The sequence below is a fragment of the Centroberyx affinis genome, unplaced genomic scaffold, assembly GCF_046629955.1.
Source record: "Centroberyx affinis isolate AG114_WGS23_722 - 3 ecotype Tasmania unplaced genomic scaffold, CSIRO-AGI_Caff_v1 ptg004951l_1, whole genome shotgun sequence".
Lineage (NCBI taxonomy): Eukaryota > Metazoa > Chordata > Actinopteri > Beryciformes > Berycidae > Centroberyx > Centroberyx affinis.
In genome coordinates, this window is record NW_027282431.1 from 246577 (window position 1) to 263199 (window position 16623).

A 16623-nucleotide genomic window follows, 5' to 3' on the forward strand; every position below is an offset into this window, starting at 1 on the left:
GACAGAGGATTAAATCACAAAGGATGAGACAGAGACAGGTTTTAAAAGCAAAGGGAGCTGTAAAAGTGTAAGGGATCATCTGTTTAAACATCAGACATCTTTTTACAAGTCTCCTAATCGTGCTCCCAGGATCCCTCATGGAGATAATGTAGGTGCCGATGCCAGGTCCATATCTTATTCAACATCTCCCCTTTTTTAAGTCTTGTTGAAACAACTAGCAGTAGCACACATCCTTCTAGTTTTAGATTTTCACCTCGGGAAAGCAAAATAAATTCCAGAGATGTCAGATTACACCCTACAGTGTTTATAAATCTGTTAAGTGACAGCCTTCTCCATTATGAACAAGTTTAAAAATGAATGGTAGTTGATTAAAATAGATCATCATATTTATAGTACATTTTGGGTCAAAATGGTGAAATCTAGTCAATTACTGATCATCGATTTGACAAAAGGTGTGGCTAGAGCTAACCTAGAAAGATATTTTGGGTTTCTCAGTCTACCTGGACCTCTCTTGGACTTGTCCTTTGGGTTGCAATCAGGTCCAAAGTGCCTCAGCTGTCAAAAGTCTGCTATTCTGGCAGGCTTTCATTAAAACCTCATTCACGTCAGGTTTGCGGGGACAAGGAGTAAGGGCAGGTGGTTGCGTTTGACGCCACTGTAGAGGTGACTGTCAGAGACATGCCAGCATGCGAAGAGAGATAACACAGCCAGCAAAGCTAATCAGCAAGACACACTGTCAACAGCCCCCTCCCCAAAGCGTTTTTTCTTTCTTTACTCACTCTCTCTACTTGTCAACTGATTTATTCGACAAGCACCCCGTTTTAACGATAGCGCCCCCACTAATTGCTCCATTAATTCTCTGTCGGTTGATATTTAATTTGTGCAGCCCGTTTCCATCTGGCAAGGGACTAATGGGGAAAAATGGTAGAAGTAAGCTGCTGTAGCAGAAAAACCATGTAACTGCTGTTTTGCGTTTTTTGAAGTTAACATGGTCATTCATATTTTTTTTCTTAATCCTCAGGCCTTGAATGCCATTTAAACCCCATTGTATAATTTCAAAAATATTTAGCCATTCAAATGAGAAAATAAGCATTCTTTTTCTCATTCCTGAAGGAATATACTTATTGGAGATCCGTGTTTTTTGTCCAAGAACAACGAGAAGGGATTGGTAGTGCCACGGCAAAAAAGCCAGTATCCTTTCTTTGCCTCAGTGTCTTTTGTGCCCCAAGAGAATAACAGTCATCTCTCCGCCGTAGACGACCTTGGCATTCGAAAGTCAAATGATCCGGCCACGAGTGGGTGACTCTGAAGTAGCGGGGAAGTAATATTGGACTAATCTCTTTAATTTGTGGCCATCCAGCCGTCGTCTCTCCTCTTGGTTGTCGTCATTTTCCACCATATTAGCAGTGGATAAAAAGCCGGCGACGGAGAAGGCAGCTGTCCAAGAACGAGAGATGTGTGAAGTTCACTCGAGGTTCCCTCCGAGCTCCGGATCTGGGTTTAAACCTCGTGGAATTCAGGGTTCTTGAAGATGAGCGCTCTGTTCACTTTTGTTGTTTAGATTCTGCTGCTCTTTGGGTTTTTATTCACTAAGAGAGAGTGAATTATAATCGTCACTATGTCAGACTAAAGCAGCGTCGCTTGAAAGACGGTTAGATATACCTCAGAGGGTCAACCCAGTTTTACTCGTTGCCTTTGTAACGCTCTGTCTCTTGTTTGGAGCCGAATGTGAACAGTGTGACAGGTACATGGTGCTCTAGGGGTGGATAACATCAGACGCTCTTTGTAAGCTGACATAACTGACACAAGCTTGTGTTTGTGTCGCTGTGTGTATGTATGCGTGTGTGTGTGTGTCCCTGTCTGTGTGTGTTTACATGTGCGTGTGTGTGTGTGTGTGTGTGTGTTCCCAGGTCCTTGCTGATGCCGTCTCCCGCCTGGTGGTGGATAAGTTCAGTGAGCTGACGGACAACTTCACCTCCCCCCATGCGCGACGGAAAGTCCTAGCAGGGGTCGTCATGACAACAGGTAGACCGGGGGAAGAGACGGTTGTCATTTTCCAGCTTACAAAATACAGTACCGACTGTCGGTTGTCGCGTATTAGCCAGAGGGAAATTCAGTTTGCAAGGCCAGTACAGAAAACTGTGTGTATCATCACACACAACAGTGGCCAACATGTAACACAGTCACAAGTTGGCACAATTCAGTTATATTATCAGTCCAACATTCCTGAGTTAAACAACATCCACAGTTTTGTTTTCAGTCCATCAGTCTATGCTTATCGAGGCCAGCACAGAGAATAGGCCGCTTTTTCTTTTATCTTTTAGCTTTTTAGGAAACACTTTGCATGAATTACAGTTACGGTGCATCGCTGTTTCCCAAAGCCACAGCACTAGATTTATACAGGCCGTAAAAAATACACCAGGCTGTCTTAACACTCTGCAGGATCAGATTTGACGGGATAGAAATGCCTTGAAATTCATGGCCCACATGGCGTTTGGCATTACCGCTGTCAAAGCCTTTTTGCTGACACTTTACGTTAACTATGGTTTATAGATGTGGTGCCAAAGTGGGGTACGGTGTTACTATTTCATTACTTTGTTACCATTTCAATTAACATCAGCTCAGTGATAGAATCTATAAGAATTACTTTTTTTTGGGGGGGGAAGATTATTTTGTTGTTGTTGTCAGGTATTTTCAGTTGACTATCAACAAATGTTCAACAAACTATAATTTATGTCAGCTACCTATAAGTTGATTGTAAAGTAGAGGTGCACAAATTACTATCAATAGACTGTTGGTAGACTGTAGACTTAACAACTTTGGTTAAGGTTAGGCACAAAATAACTTTGTTTTGTTTTGTTTTTAGTTAGTTTTGGTTAGTTTTAAGTTCAGCCACATATATAAAACATACACTTAAACTTAAAGTTCGGTTTATAGGACAGTAAGGTAGTTGACTTATGAAACAATTCGATATGTGTGTTTCTTCCTAGCTGATAGTCAACAGATGCTCAGTTTAAATCTGTTAATTAGCACTTGAGATGCTCCTTATAGTCTACTAGCAGTTGGTTGAATACATTACTATTCAGACAAATCTTATTGACAATCAACTGACGTGTTTTAGAGAGCCAGCAGTGAACTATCAAAATAAAGTGTTACCTTATTTTTGGGCAGTTTTACGTTTCAGTGACGCGAGACAGGAAAGGTGGGGAAGTGGGGTGATGTGTGACAAAGGTCCCAGGCTGGATTCAGGATGTCGCAGTTACATGATATGCGCCCCAAGAATGACTATTTTAATCAGAGCTTTATTTTCCCCACTGTTATCTCTCCGCCTACAGCATAGACAAACAGGCATTGATCCAGAATTATCTTCTTTATTTTGTCAACGTTCATTTTTATCTTGCTTTTACGACATGAAGAGCTTGCCAACCAACTGGTGGATTGTTGTAAATATATCTGTTCACTCAAGGGCATAAAAACACAATTTGCACCAATAACAAATGTATGTAGTCATTGTTCTTGCGTGCATGTGATTTTATATGTGTGTGTGTGTGTGTGTGCGTACATGGGCTCATAAGTGTTTGTCCCCTCTCCCCCCGTCAGGCACAGATGTGAAGGAAGCACAGGTCATCTGTGTCTCCACGGGAACCAAATGCATCAACGGTGAGTACATGAGCGACCGCGGCCTGGCGCTCAACGACTGCCACGCTGAGATCATCGCCCGACGCTCGCTCATCAGGTACCTCTACACTCAGCTGGAGTTCTTCCTCAGGTCAGTGGGCACACAGGGCGTGCGTGTGTGTGTGTGTGTGTGTGAGGAAGAGGGAGGTGGGGGTTAATGGATGAGGAGTTGAGTCATTGTGGCAAATGAGAATTGGAGGGTGTTCAAGTTCAATGTTCACACAAAAAGTGTAAAATTAGTTGACTTAGTTTTGACATGATTGTGGTGTCAGAATGTTGGTTTTTATTCATTCATTTTAATTCCAGCCAAATGAGATATAATGAAAAAAAAATGTAAATGTAGGCATTGTGCTGTTCGGTGGCACATTTTACACTCGCACCTCCTGTCTGTCGTCACAGCAACAACAAAGAGGACCATCAGAAGTCGATATTTGTGCGGTGTGACAAGCGAGGCTACAGGTTAAAGGACAACGTTCAGTTCCACCTCTACATCAGCACCTCGCCCTGCGGAGACGCCAGGATCTTCTCTCCGCACGAGGCCGGAGTGGAAGGTACAGTGTGATCACAGACCATTTTTTGCACTGTACATGAGTGATACTGCCAATTTCCTATTGAACCCTGTTTTGTTTAGCTTAGAGATATCATCATACACCCCGTGAATGCCTTTCAGCACCTTTTTTAGGGGCCCTTTGGTTTGTTGTTGATGTATCTCTTTAGTTTGGTTTTCTTCTAAAGAAATACAACATCTTTTTGGCAAATAAACTCTACTGTGACTAGAAGATTGGTTTCAGCCCTGTGTGTCTAGCAGTTGTTTAGGTCACTACGGTGCAGGCAAACACTTACACTGTTTGTGTTTATTCAAAGCACTTAGCATTATCTCAGAATATTTACAGCACGCTTAATACTGGACACACAGAGGTGAAACTGCGAGGAGTCAGTGTACAGTGCACAAGTTGTTTAAAGTGCTTATAAGAGACAGATGTTTAGTTTAGCAACAGGTGTTAAAGAGAATATAACACTTGTGACGCAGCAAGTCGCAGTCCACACACTGCATTTTTCCAGCTCCGTCTCCCCTCCTCAGCCCGGCTGACATATTTTTAATTGAATCTCATCCTCGTTGAGAATTCAGTATCAACGGCTGTTTATTTTATTCAATTAACTTTGTATGTTTTCCTCTTATGCTTGGTTTCATTTAATTAGAATTTCACTCCGATGTCCAAATGCGCATTACAAACACATTTAAACAAGGCTCTAGTAATTAGAGCTTTTTGTCTCTCTCTGTCTGTCTCTATCAGTCTTTCTCCCGCCCAGCCCTCCCACACTGTCTCTCTGATTAACCACCCTCTTACTCTGTCAAAGTGTTTTCCATTGTACATGGCAGACTCAATAGAAAACAGCCACATTCAATTAGTCACTGAATAGATGGGGGCCTGCTGGCTGCTGGTGAAACAGCAGAAAATATTGATAACAGTGATAAATGATAGGTCATGTTTTTGTAAAAGCCGCTATTTTTGTTTTTTAGCAGCTGTACGTTTTCTCATGTTGAAGATCAAGTAGATTTTGCTATTTGTACATTGTTAGGGATCAAAAGACGTGTTTCAACCAGGTCTTGCTTTACAGGTTGCATTGTTAACTCTTGTGGTAACCAGGGAGTCACCTTTCAGTCAGTGACCTTTCTTGTTTTCTACTGTTTCTTATTGTTAAGTATCTTTACCTCTTTAAAGAAAACCCTTCAAACAGTACACACGCGTTGGTAACTGTTGTAGAAAAGCCATAAAACTCTTGAGGACGTTCTCTGCTGTGATTATGGGTACTTCAGTGATGCCGACGGTACTCAGCTGTGTCACTGTCATATTCATAATCACAGCATTATTGGTATATTAATGGACACCCCCACAGCCTATCAGAATTAAGTATTCTCCCACACCATGGGTGTAACAGGCCGTTAATCAGCGTTTAAATGCTCTCAGTGAACGCACTCTTAAACACCCAGTGTAGCTGATCTTCCCCTGTCACCTCCCTCAGACCAAGGGGACCGGCATCCCAACCGGAAAGCGCGGGGCCAGCTGAGGACCAAGATCGAGTCGGGGGAGGGCACCATCCCTGTGAGGTCCAGCAACACCATCCAGACCTGGGACGGGGTGCTGCAGGGAGAGAGGCTACTCACCATGTCCTGCAGCGACAAGATTGCAAGGTAATTCAGCTCAAACTCACTATTGGACACGTATTAGACACTGCTAAAAAGCTTGTTGTTTTTTGTTGTATTTAGACTTATCAAACTCATTTGAATTGTGAAATAATTTATTGTACTTATATTTTATATTATACATCGTATTTAATTATAATTGAATTCAAATTAGTCAAACTAGCAGATAATTTTTGTCTGGTTTCAAGAAATGTATCTTGTTTCATGTCGTCACTTGTTTCACAAAATAATAATACATTTTTTTCAAGTAAATATGTTTAAACAAGTCACACAGGAAACAGATTCACAGTGTGAACACATTTAGACTTGTATACAGACATGGTTTTTCATGTATTTTTGTTATATATTTACACATACTGCAGTGTATTGCATTATATCCTTGCTGTATCAACCTCCCAAGTAAATTTAAGTCCAATATTCTATTCAGGCTGTGTCAGGGACAGCTGAATTGATGGGTTCTCAGTCCCGCAGGCATTTTTGCGGGCAGATCATGGCGTCTTTAGTCTCTGTCCATGTTCAAGGCAACACTGTGCCTCCCATGTGATGAACGATAAATCCTCTCCATAACTCTCCTCCTGCTCGTCGTCCTCCTCCTTCTCCTGCCAGGAGCGTAATACACTGCCTGAACGCACATAATGATTGAATGTTGGATGTATATTTGATGAGGGAGAGGTCTACTGTCTTGCGAATGTCTTGCACTCTTCACTTGAACTGTATGTAAGGTGTTGTCCTTGCAACATGTCAGTATTTACTTTGTTGCTGTGTCAGTTGTCCACAGGTCTCTACAGCAAAGCCACCAAAGCAAATAGAGGTGCAAATATTGTATTTGATTGAAGTGATTCAGATTTTTTGGATTGGTGACTGACGCAAGCAGAGAGGTCAGAGTCAGCAGAGGAACCTTGAGCACAGCCGTGTTTTTTTCCTCGTTTGTAACAAGCTTAGTTTTTAAGGTCGGGCAGCAGAAGTTGGCGTGAGAGTCTTAACAGCGCTTAACATGGGCCTTGAAAACCCTTTGTGAATTTGAGAAAAATAAAATAAGGCCTTAAATGTTTTGGAAAATGACTTGCCTTTGCCTTGAAAGTACTTTTTTTTACCTTTCTCCGTCACCTCACATCATGAGGAAAACCCTGTGATGGATATTTGCGTTGATATAGCAGCAGTTTTAAAATAAATTATTTCACCAGGATTTCTTGTCCAAGTAAGATCACAAGGAAAAAGGCGTCTATGGTGTCTACTTTAGATTTCTTTTGACATGTCTTTCCCCATAACGTGGGGAAAGACACGAATTAGAATCATTGAATTTCACCAAACATTTGATGTCCAAGTGAGTGTAGTCTTACGATACTGGCCAGATCTTATTAGACTGTGGATATGTGGATAAAACAACATACCATAAAACAACATAACATAAAACAACATCTCAGGCTTGATGTAAGTTTTACGCTAAATTTATGTCAAACTAACATCAAAATCTAGTATCTAAATTAACCCTTTACAGTTCAGATGAGGCAGTATCTCTCTTCCATTGTGAGAAAAGGTCGTTCCCAGCTTCACTCTCTACTTAACTCTTAGCTCTGCCTTCTCACGCCGCGGCTGTTAGCCAGGTGAGAAATCTGCTGCCTACCAGCTTCTCTCCCTGTATGAGCGATTGTTAGCCGGGGGGCTGCTATTTAATACAACAACTGGCTGGCACAGTTTGACCGTGCCCTCAGTGTGCCCTCCCTGCACCTTCGCCGCTTTCTCTCTCCTCATTTTCCTTTGATTACATGCCCTGCCCCCCGGCGAAGGAAAGCACAAGGAGTCCTCGGCCTCCTGCCTCTTGTTCCAGCCATCTGAATGGGCTCATTAGGGGAGTAGCAAAGCAGTTACTGCGTGGGTTGTTTCTTTCTTTTTATCTCTTTTTATTTTTCTTAATCAGCTGATTAGCTGGGCCTTTCTGACCGGCTTTGGCCCTGGTTTGGAGCGCGTGTGTGTGTGTGTGTGTGTGTGTGTGTGTGTGTGTGTGTGTGTGAGTGTGTGTGTGTGTGTAGATGCACACTGCATGATATTGAAAAAATGACATAACAACATAGAAATACACAGGAGTTTGACGGAAATGAAATTGGATGCCTCCAAGTACATAACTGAAAATGTGTGTGTGTGTGTGTTTGTTCATATATTTGTTTGTTTAACCTTTATATAGTGTATGTGTGCCCTTTACTGTGTTATTAGTGTGTTACTGTGTGTTTAAGACAGTGTAGGAAATCGGGGTGTGTGTGTGTGTGTGTCAGTGTTACTGCAGTTGTATACGCGCAGCACAGAATATCATGAAGCTGTTGTTTGATTATGCTTCCTGCATGTGTGCTTTACTGCCCAAGGGTATGAGGTCAGGGAATTCATTCATTTTGCCATCCCTCACTTTCACACACAGTAACACACACAAACATATAGCTACACATTGCATATGGAAACAATGGCATCATAAAATGGTTCCTCGGTGTAGCCTGAGGTCTTGCGTACTCCTCGTCAGCGCAGGTCCATGTTGTTAATTTCACACACTCTCAAACAGTCCGCCTGAAGTCAGAGACGGAGGGAGAAGTGCTCATCAGCGCTGTTTGTCAACGTCTTGTTTCTGTCAATTTGTAATGGTCCTTAAAGCCTGCGTTTTTCTATCTACATCTTTCTCTCCCTCCCTATCTCTCGCTCTCCTTCCCCCCCCCCTCTGTCTTTCTCTCTTCCTCTCTCTCCCTGTTTCTCTTCCCTCTCTCTCTCTGTCTCCCTCTTTCTCTTTCTGTCTCCATCTCTCTCTCACTCTCTCCCTGTCTCTCGCCCCATCGCTCTCACCACTCCTTCCCTCCCCTCTCTCTATCTCTCTCCCTGTCTCTCACTCTCCTTCCCCCTGTCTCTCTGTCTTTCTTTCTTCCTCTCTCTCTCCCTGTTTCTCTTCCCTCTCTCTCTTTCTCTCTGTCTCCCTCTTTGTCTCTTTCCGTCTCCATCCATCCCCCTGTCTCTCGCCCCCTCGCTCTCACTCACTCCCCCCCCCCCCCTCTCTTTCTCTCTCTCTCTCGCCCCCCTTCGCTCTCACTCTTTCTCTCTCTCTGTATGTCATTGGAGAACTGCTATATGTGAGGCGGGCAGGCGATGCTTCACAGAGCATGTCAATGGGAAAATGACTAGGGAGAGATGGCTAATGACACAGCATAGAAATACACAGAAGTTTGGAGAAAATGAAATTGGATACCTCCGAGTGTACACAACTGTAGGATTGTGTATGTGTGTGTGTGTGTGTGTGTGTGTGTGTGTGTGTGTGTGGTGGAGGGTGGTTAAGTTTTGAAGTACGTATTTGTTTGTGTGGGTGTGTGTCTGTACACTTCTACGTGTTCTCCACTAATAGCAAATCCACTTGCCTATGTGTGTGTATCCCCTAAGTACAGCAAAATGGTTAGACAAACAGTCCCCTAACAGAAAGTGACCTCACTGAAGTGTCCATGTGGAAGACACTGAACCCCTACCTGCTTCAAGAGTGCCACTAATGGCTGCCCCTGCTCTCTGACCCTTCTAGTGAAATGCATGTGTGTGTGTGTGTATCACAGAGGGATATGCCAAGAAACGATCCCCTAATTGTACTGTGTACGAAACGGCGATTGCGTCCTCTGAACTCTTCAAATACCTAAAGAACTCCCATCCTCTCGATGTGGGCACATTCACACTCTTCCTCTTGTTTTCAAACTGCTAGCACAGTTTTCTACACAATAGCCAATGGGGAGCAGCCTCGAGGCGGGCGGAAAGCAGCCAACCGCAGGAAATGAGCCGCTTTGGAAAGCCGCTGCACAAGGCGTCTTTTTAGGCAGAGCAGAGCACTCTCTAAAGTTGAGAACAGGTCAACTTTTTAAAATAATTTTTCCCCCAGAAAAGCGTAAAAGTCTTCTTCGCGGACCCTAATGTGTGTGTTTTCCCTCTGCAGGTGGAACGTAGTGGGCATCCAAGGCTCTCTGATGAGCTACTTCACAGAACCACTCTACTTCTCCAGCATCATCCTGGGCAGCCTCTACCACGCCGACCACCTCTCCAGGGCCATGTACCAGCGCATCGCAGACATCGAGGACCTGCCCCAGCAGTTCACCCTCAACAGACCTCTACTCAGCGGTCAGTGTCCACTTTGCTACAGAGTTAGGCAGAGAAATTCAAGCGTATTTCTTGGGGTGAGAAATTAACACGCTAAATTGTCTGTGGCAGTTTGTGTACTCCACTTTGGTAGGTAACCAATAGTACGCAGGATCATTTAAATCTATTGTTTTGGTGAAGTAGTGAAACCAGCAACTGCAGGAGGAAGATGAAGACATTTGTTTCCTACCCTGGTGTTGCTGTATGCAAGCAGCATGAACACTACCAGGGTGAGGGGTTGGATCGACTGTGGAGCTCAGTGGCTGGAGCGTGGCACTAACACTGCCAGAGTCAGCAGTTCCCTTCCCACTGGGGCTACCCACACTAAAAATGTATGAACTCATGGCACTAAGGCATTTTGAACAAAAGCATCCACCAAATGGTATATCTTCATAATACGTTGAAACAGGAATGGTTGGAGAGAATCAGTTAGGCTGCATTTGTTCTTATTAACATAAATGGATGGTTACAGGTCTTTCAGTCTTGGTCTGTTATGGGAACTTGGGATTTCAGATTATTGCTGTTACAGAGACAAAAGGATGGAGCAGACGCTCCAAAGAGCAAGGCGACAGTTTTTTTTTTTTTTTTTTAATTACAGTAGGAAGTCCTTAACTCCTGTAAAGATGCTTTGGTTGGCTTTTAGTGCACATGAACTAACAAGATCTGAGAGCGGACCTGGGCCAAATAGTATTTGCAAATGCTTTTTATGGGTTGTTTTTTACTTACATATGTGCCAGATGGGAGGATTTTACCAAATCAAATGAGTGTCAGAGCATTTAGACATCCAAAGGAAAGTGTAAGTCAGTTTTACTGTACCTGACAGTATCTGAATGGTTCTGGTGCACTAAACCCTACTGATCTAGTATTCCCTCCAGTTTGACTGTTTGACTCTCAGACCTGAATGAGAGCTAACAGCCAAGTTGAACTTTTTCTGCTTCACAGGCTGAAATAATAGCATCGTTCAGTGTTCTTTACATTTTTTACATTTGCCTCCCTGTATACCTTTGGCAAACGAACTCTAGCTACTCAAGTAAACATCAAAGAGGATCATGGGTAATCACACTGATCCGCCTCATTTGTTAGTCCACAGCAGGAAGACAGTTATCGCTTTTCTCCTCTGTTTGATTTGAGATGGCATTTACCCACTTCCTGTGGAATTTGGATAGCGTTATCGTTTTGTGCAAATTTCCAGGATTTGTGTGACCTTTTAAAAAGGTCATATAGACATAGACTCCTGCCGTTGTTTATTCACTGACTTTCCATTTTTAGATGTAGTATTCATTCTTTTTCTTCCAGTTGTTCAAAGGTCTGTAGGATGATAGTGTGTATGATATAAAAAGGAAGAATGTTAATGTTTTACCAAACCCATTTGCACACATTTAGCTCTCAACTGTCTCATGTAGCCCTCTCAGTCACTTATTGATCCTCTTTCTCTCATTTTAAACAATATTTACTTTAATATTTTACTGTATTACTTTGAATTGTCAAATAGTCACTCATCCCCTCTCGCTTCATCTTTTTTTCCTGTGTTCTTCTTCTGTGTTCAACCCTTCCACTCTTTCTCATTTCCCTCTCATCACGTCCTTGTTTACCCACTCCTCTCTCTCTTGTCGCTCTCTTCTTCTCGCTGCAGTTTCTCCTCTCTATTATTTCTCCTTCCTCCACTTCCTCCTCCTCTGTCCCTCTCCTCCTCAAATCAAATATATAATCATCAAAGTGCATCTTACACAGAAGTTGCACTGTACACACTTTTTACAGACATGGAGAACAACAAAGAAAGCAATCAAAGAGGCTAAAGAAACAATCATAAATCCCTAAGAGAGTTCATAACAAATAAGAAAGAAAATACAAACAACAGCCCAGCAACATTCAGACTCAAAATCCTCATTCCACCTCCCGATCTCCTCTTTTTCTTTTTATTATCTCCTTCTTCTCTTCTCCACTCCTCCTTTCCCCTCTTCTGCTCCTCCTCACTGGCGCTGCCACTAGTGGGGGGTAAAGGAGGAGTAGTTTCAGGTAGAGGAGGTCCTTCAGACAAGCAAGGTGGTACTGTACTAAAGTAGATGGGGGGGAGAGAGCCTGGAGTTCCTAGCTGCACCCCTGCTCCTCCTCCCCGCTTGCTCCCTAAATGGCAGGTAAAGGAGATAATAGCAAGGGGTTATTAACCTTTTCCGCTTTAGAGAGTTCTTAGCGGTGAAGGGCTCTGGCGTTAGGGCACCGAGGGTTTCATCCCTTTAAATCATCATCTGCCACGAGTGCTGCCAAACGGAACAAAGGAGTTTAGCACACACACACACACACACACACACAGCAAGACAGAGGGATTTATGGCATCCATATATCTCCCATTTATGCCTGAGTCTGTAGAGGCTGATGCCCCATAGTGAGCTGGAAGAGAAAAGGCTCTGTCCTCAGACTCTGCCCCGGTGGAGAGTACGTCCGCTCCCTACATCATGTTACGATATGATCCACTTCCAAAAAAAAGAGCTTCATTGAGTTTATTGTTAGCCCATTCTGCCAAAACTGACATTAGTCGTCGTATTTTTGTGACCATTTGTGCCCTTTTATATTTTTATTCACTTTTATACATTTTTTTTTAAGCATGGCTCACGTTCATGCGGCCACCGATCAGCTCCACTGGAGTAGCTGGGGGTTAAGTGGCCCTGCTCAAGGGCACTTCAACGGTAGCTGTTGAGGGAGGGCAAAGACTTTTTAATGGCCCATTACCAGCACACTCTCTGTTCTGCTTGAAAGCGAGGCATAAGTTTTGTGGGCTGGTAAGAAATGGCCTGAACAACCCGGGATGGGTACATATTTACATACAGAACACACTTGCTTAGAGGAAGCCAAGTGTGACCTCCGCAGTGTGTGGTCGCCGTTATGACACTTTGGATTTTAGTCTGTTGTTGTGCTTCTTAAGGGACTTGCCACAATGTGGGGAAAAAGTTTCTACATGGTACTCCAAATGTCCTAACAGTGTTATGACAGTCTTCATTCAAACGAATGGGTACTTCTAACTGTGAGCTAGTGTGTTAGCTTGCAGCTTGCAGCAAAAGGTTGGTTTCAGTGAGGAATGCTAACAAGCCATTATTAAGGTAGTGGAAGGATGAATATAGAAACCTTTTTATCTAATATGACTTATATTTGGGGAGAAATTCAAAATTCCAATGTCTGCTTACTTGCTAGCAGTGGAAAAGCACCCTCCTTGGTGTGTTGTTCCAGTGTTTGACCCTGGGTGTTGTTTCTCTGACTCCAGGTATAAGTAATGCGGAGGCCAGGCAGCCAGGCAAGGCTCCCAACTTCAGTGTGAACTGGGCGGTGGGTGACCAGGCCCTGGAGGTGATCAACGCCACCACAGGCAAAGACGACATGGGCCGGGCGTCACGCCTCTGCAAGCACGCCCTCTACAGCCGCTGGGTGCGCCTGCACTGCAAGGTACAGGGAGCATACACACACCCACAGATGGCCATGCCTACACACATGCATACATACACATACTGTATGTTGACTCCAGGAGTGGAAAGAGTACCAGAACACATTTTCTCAAGTAGATTTAAGGGATATTTCACTTTGGTATAACATACATTTTCAGCTCCGGGAGCCTAATTCACTGCCATTCGTTTTCAGGGCCTGGCCTAAAATAATAGCTCTGAAATACAAACTAATTACAACTGACTTGGTTCCAACACATATCCCAACTCATTTACCTTTGATTGATGGCTCATTCCTTCTTTTTGACTGTGTTGTTTGTAGGGCTGAAAGATATCAGATTATTGCAATTGCGATTTAAACTGCGATTCATATCATCTCAAGTTTTTCTTGACAGAAATTTTTTAGAACTTTAAAAACAACAGTGATTTTGTTAAAAAAAAAAAAACACATCAGTATGCGGATGTAATGAGTTTGAGTATGATGAAAGGTGTCACCAATATTATACTTGATTCATGGACCAGAGATTACTTGGAGCTCTAAAACACCTTGTTCAGAAATCCATTTTGAGCGCCTCTCTCTCTTAAGCAATTAATTTCAGCTTCTGCAATTTGGAAATTATAGAAATTACTATTGCGATTTTGTTTTGTTTTTGTTGTTTTGTTTTTTTTTGTTTGTTTTTCAATCAATTGTTCAGCTCTAGTTGTTTACCTGCCTGTCTCCCCTCCTCTCCCGTCCTCCTCAGCTGTCGTCCACCCTGCGGATCAAGGTGACCAAGCCCAGCTCCTACCACGAAGCCAAGCAGGCGGCGGTGGAGTACCACTCCGCCAAGCAGACGCTCATCAAGGCCTTCCACAAGGCCGGCCTGGGGGCCTGGGTCAAGAAGCCCATCGAGCAAGACCAGTTCACCCTCAACTCCTGAGGGAGGGAAGGGGCAGAGGGATTTACCAAACCCCCCCGATTCTTCACCCCCCGACCCAGGCCTGAAAGAAAGAGAGCCCCCCTCTTAACAACCAGCCCACTGAGACACTTACCTCCGTCCCATGTGTTTGCGCGCACGTGCACTTTGTACATGTGGAAATGAACGTGCGTAGTTTTACAAAACCATCCCTCATCATTCTCATTCCTCAGAGGACCTCAGCCTCATCATTTATTTTCTCATTTTCTCGTTTTTGTCTTCTTCTTTTTTTTCTTGCATTTTTTTATCGACGGTGCTCTTCATCTACTTGTTTTCTGTTTTAAAACTGGAATCTTTGGTTTTACGCCCGTCACTTGTTTTTATTTTCACAGAGAATTCATGTTTTTATGCAGTAATCATAAAATTTGAAATAATACCAGTTTTGTCTGTTGCTCTTGATAAGAGACTGTAGTCGTTTTAGGGTGAAATTTAGTCTAGAGACACACAGGCTGATCTTTCTTAACTCAAACCGATGTGTATGGACCTGAAAATAACTGATCGTCATTATTACCAAGCGTACTTGGCAATAATGACTTTGATGACTTTTAATTTAAAGATGCATTATGTCTGTAGGATGTAAATCTAGTACTGAAAAGGATACATAAAGTAGTTATATTATTATGGTTAATGTGTGTTAATGGGTCCCTCCCTAAGAGACAAGACTATATGTTCCTTAGCCCTTGTATTAAAGACAAATATGTTCCAAGATATTGTGGCCCTGGAATTGTTTTATTCTCTCTGACAGAAAAAATATATATATACAGGCCATGTATCACAGCGGTTTATGACATTCTCGTTGATTTTATTTCGTATCCATTCATTCATGGACTGTTCTGTAAGTTATTTTATGTCATTCTCATTCCATACTTGAACAGTGGGGGCCATGTTGGGTGCGGTGTGTCCGCCCGGCTCCTCCCCTCGCCTGGGTCTTGGGACAAGTTTTGGGAGGTGCTGCACGTTGTATTTTTTTCCTTGAACTAAGCCATGGCTTTGCATGGGAACTGAACTGGGAGGCCTGCAGAGCAGAATACGTGGTGGAGAGCCCAGTGCGTCCATGAGTGAAATAATTTTGAATGAATGCCAGCATCTTCCTCCACAGGCAGCTTTGAATCTTTGTCTCTATTTTCTAGATTTCCTGTGATTGTTTGCTTGTTTATTTGTTTGGGGGGGGAGGGTCAGGGAGAGGGTTTTTTCTTTTCTTTTCGTTTTTTTCTTAGGATTGGGCGTTTGAGGGTTGGGGATAACACTGCAGTTAAAATGGTGACACTATAAACAGACTGAATCACACCTTGATAACCATGCCACTTTCCTGCAGGAATCCATGATACCTGTCAAATGAACTATTAATGGATGGCATGATGTAATGCCACATACACAGATGACCAATTATGCCAGTCTAAAGCCATTGATAGAGGTGTAATCTATTAGTTTACATTGTAATCCCTCTAGATAATTATTGTAACTCTCCCTAAAAATACCTAAAGGAACATTTGACTAAACTGCCATAGCTCATTTTATTACCATATGTCCGAGTTGCATACTAACTTCGGACAAACTCCACCAGTAGGCTAAAACCCAATGTATCAGTGTGTTACGTCATTTTAGACGGGTGTCCTCTTCACCTCTACAGTTTATATTTCCTCCTGACAAACCGAGGACCTTTGCCACTCCTAACCTGTATACCCTGATGTTATTTGAGCGCAACAATTTCTTCATGTTTTGAACTTAAACTTCATGGCCAATGAGGACACATTGCCAGCTAACTGCAATGAATTCCTATTCCCAGCTGTAGGAAGTGTGTGTGTATGTGCGCGCTGTATGTGTGTGTGCTAAAAAGTCTTTAAGCATACTCTGTGGAATCTTCACCAAAGATGATGTCCATGTGTGTCTCCGTCCCGCTATTTTCTTTACAAAGAAATTTCTTTTTTTCTCTTGAAATCTCTTGTTATACAGATTTCTTCGCATACATTTTTGATTATGGTTTGTTTTTTGTATATCCATCGACCAATGTACTTTTGATTTGTACAAAAAAGAAAAAAAATAACTGTGTATTCCAGTCAATATGAGGGAATCCAAACTGTCAGGCTTCTTTAGTGCATCTGTAGCTGTCAGTGGCCACGTGTATATATTGTGAACTGCGATATTATTATTGCTACGGTATCGTAGTTTTGTGTATATAATGAATAACAAAATGGCAAATTCTGATCCC

General features: G+C 42.8%; 1 protein-coding gene across 3 annotated transcripts in view; it reads left to right on the forward strand.

Moving 5' to 3' along the window:
* Positions 1-15512, forward strand: part of adarb1b (adenosine deaminase RNA specific B1b) — a 130465-nt gene extending 114953 nt beyond the window's left edge. For all 3 annotated transcript variants that reach the window (XM_071545541.1, XM_071545542.1, XM_071545543.1), the window contains 7 exons: positions 1911-2025; positions 3601-3769; positions 4078-4229; positions 5704-5872; positions 9828-10009; positions 13284-13462; positions 14202-15512. In XM_071545541.1, coding sequence (XP_071401642.1) covers positions 1911-2025; positions 3601-3769; positions 4078-4229; positions 5704-5872; positions 9828-10009; positions 13284-13462; positions 14202-14378 — 1143 coding nt within the window. In that variant the 3' untranslated portion in view covers positions 14379-15512. The remainder of the gene's footprint in view (positions 1-1910; positions 2026-3600; positions 3770-4077; positions 4230-5703; positions 5873-9827; positions 10010-13283; positions 13463-14201) is intronic.
* Positions 15513-16623: the final 1111 nt, after the last annotated feature.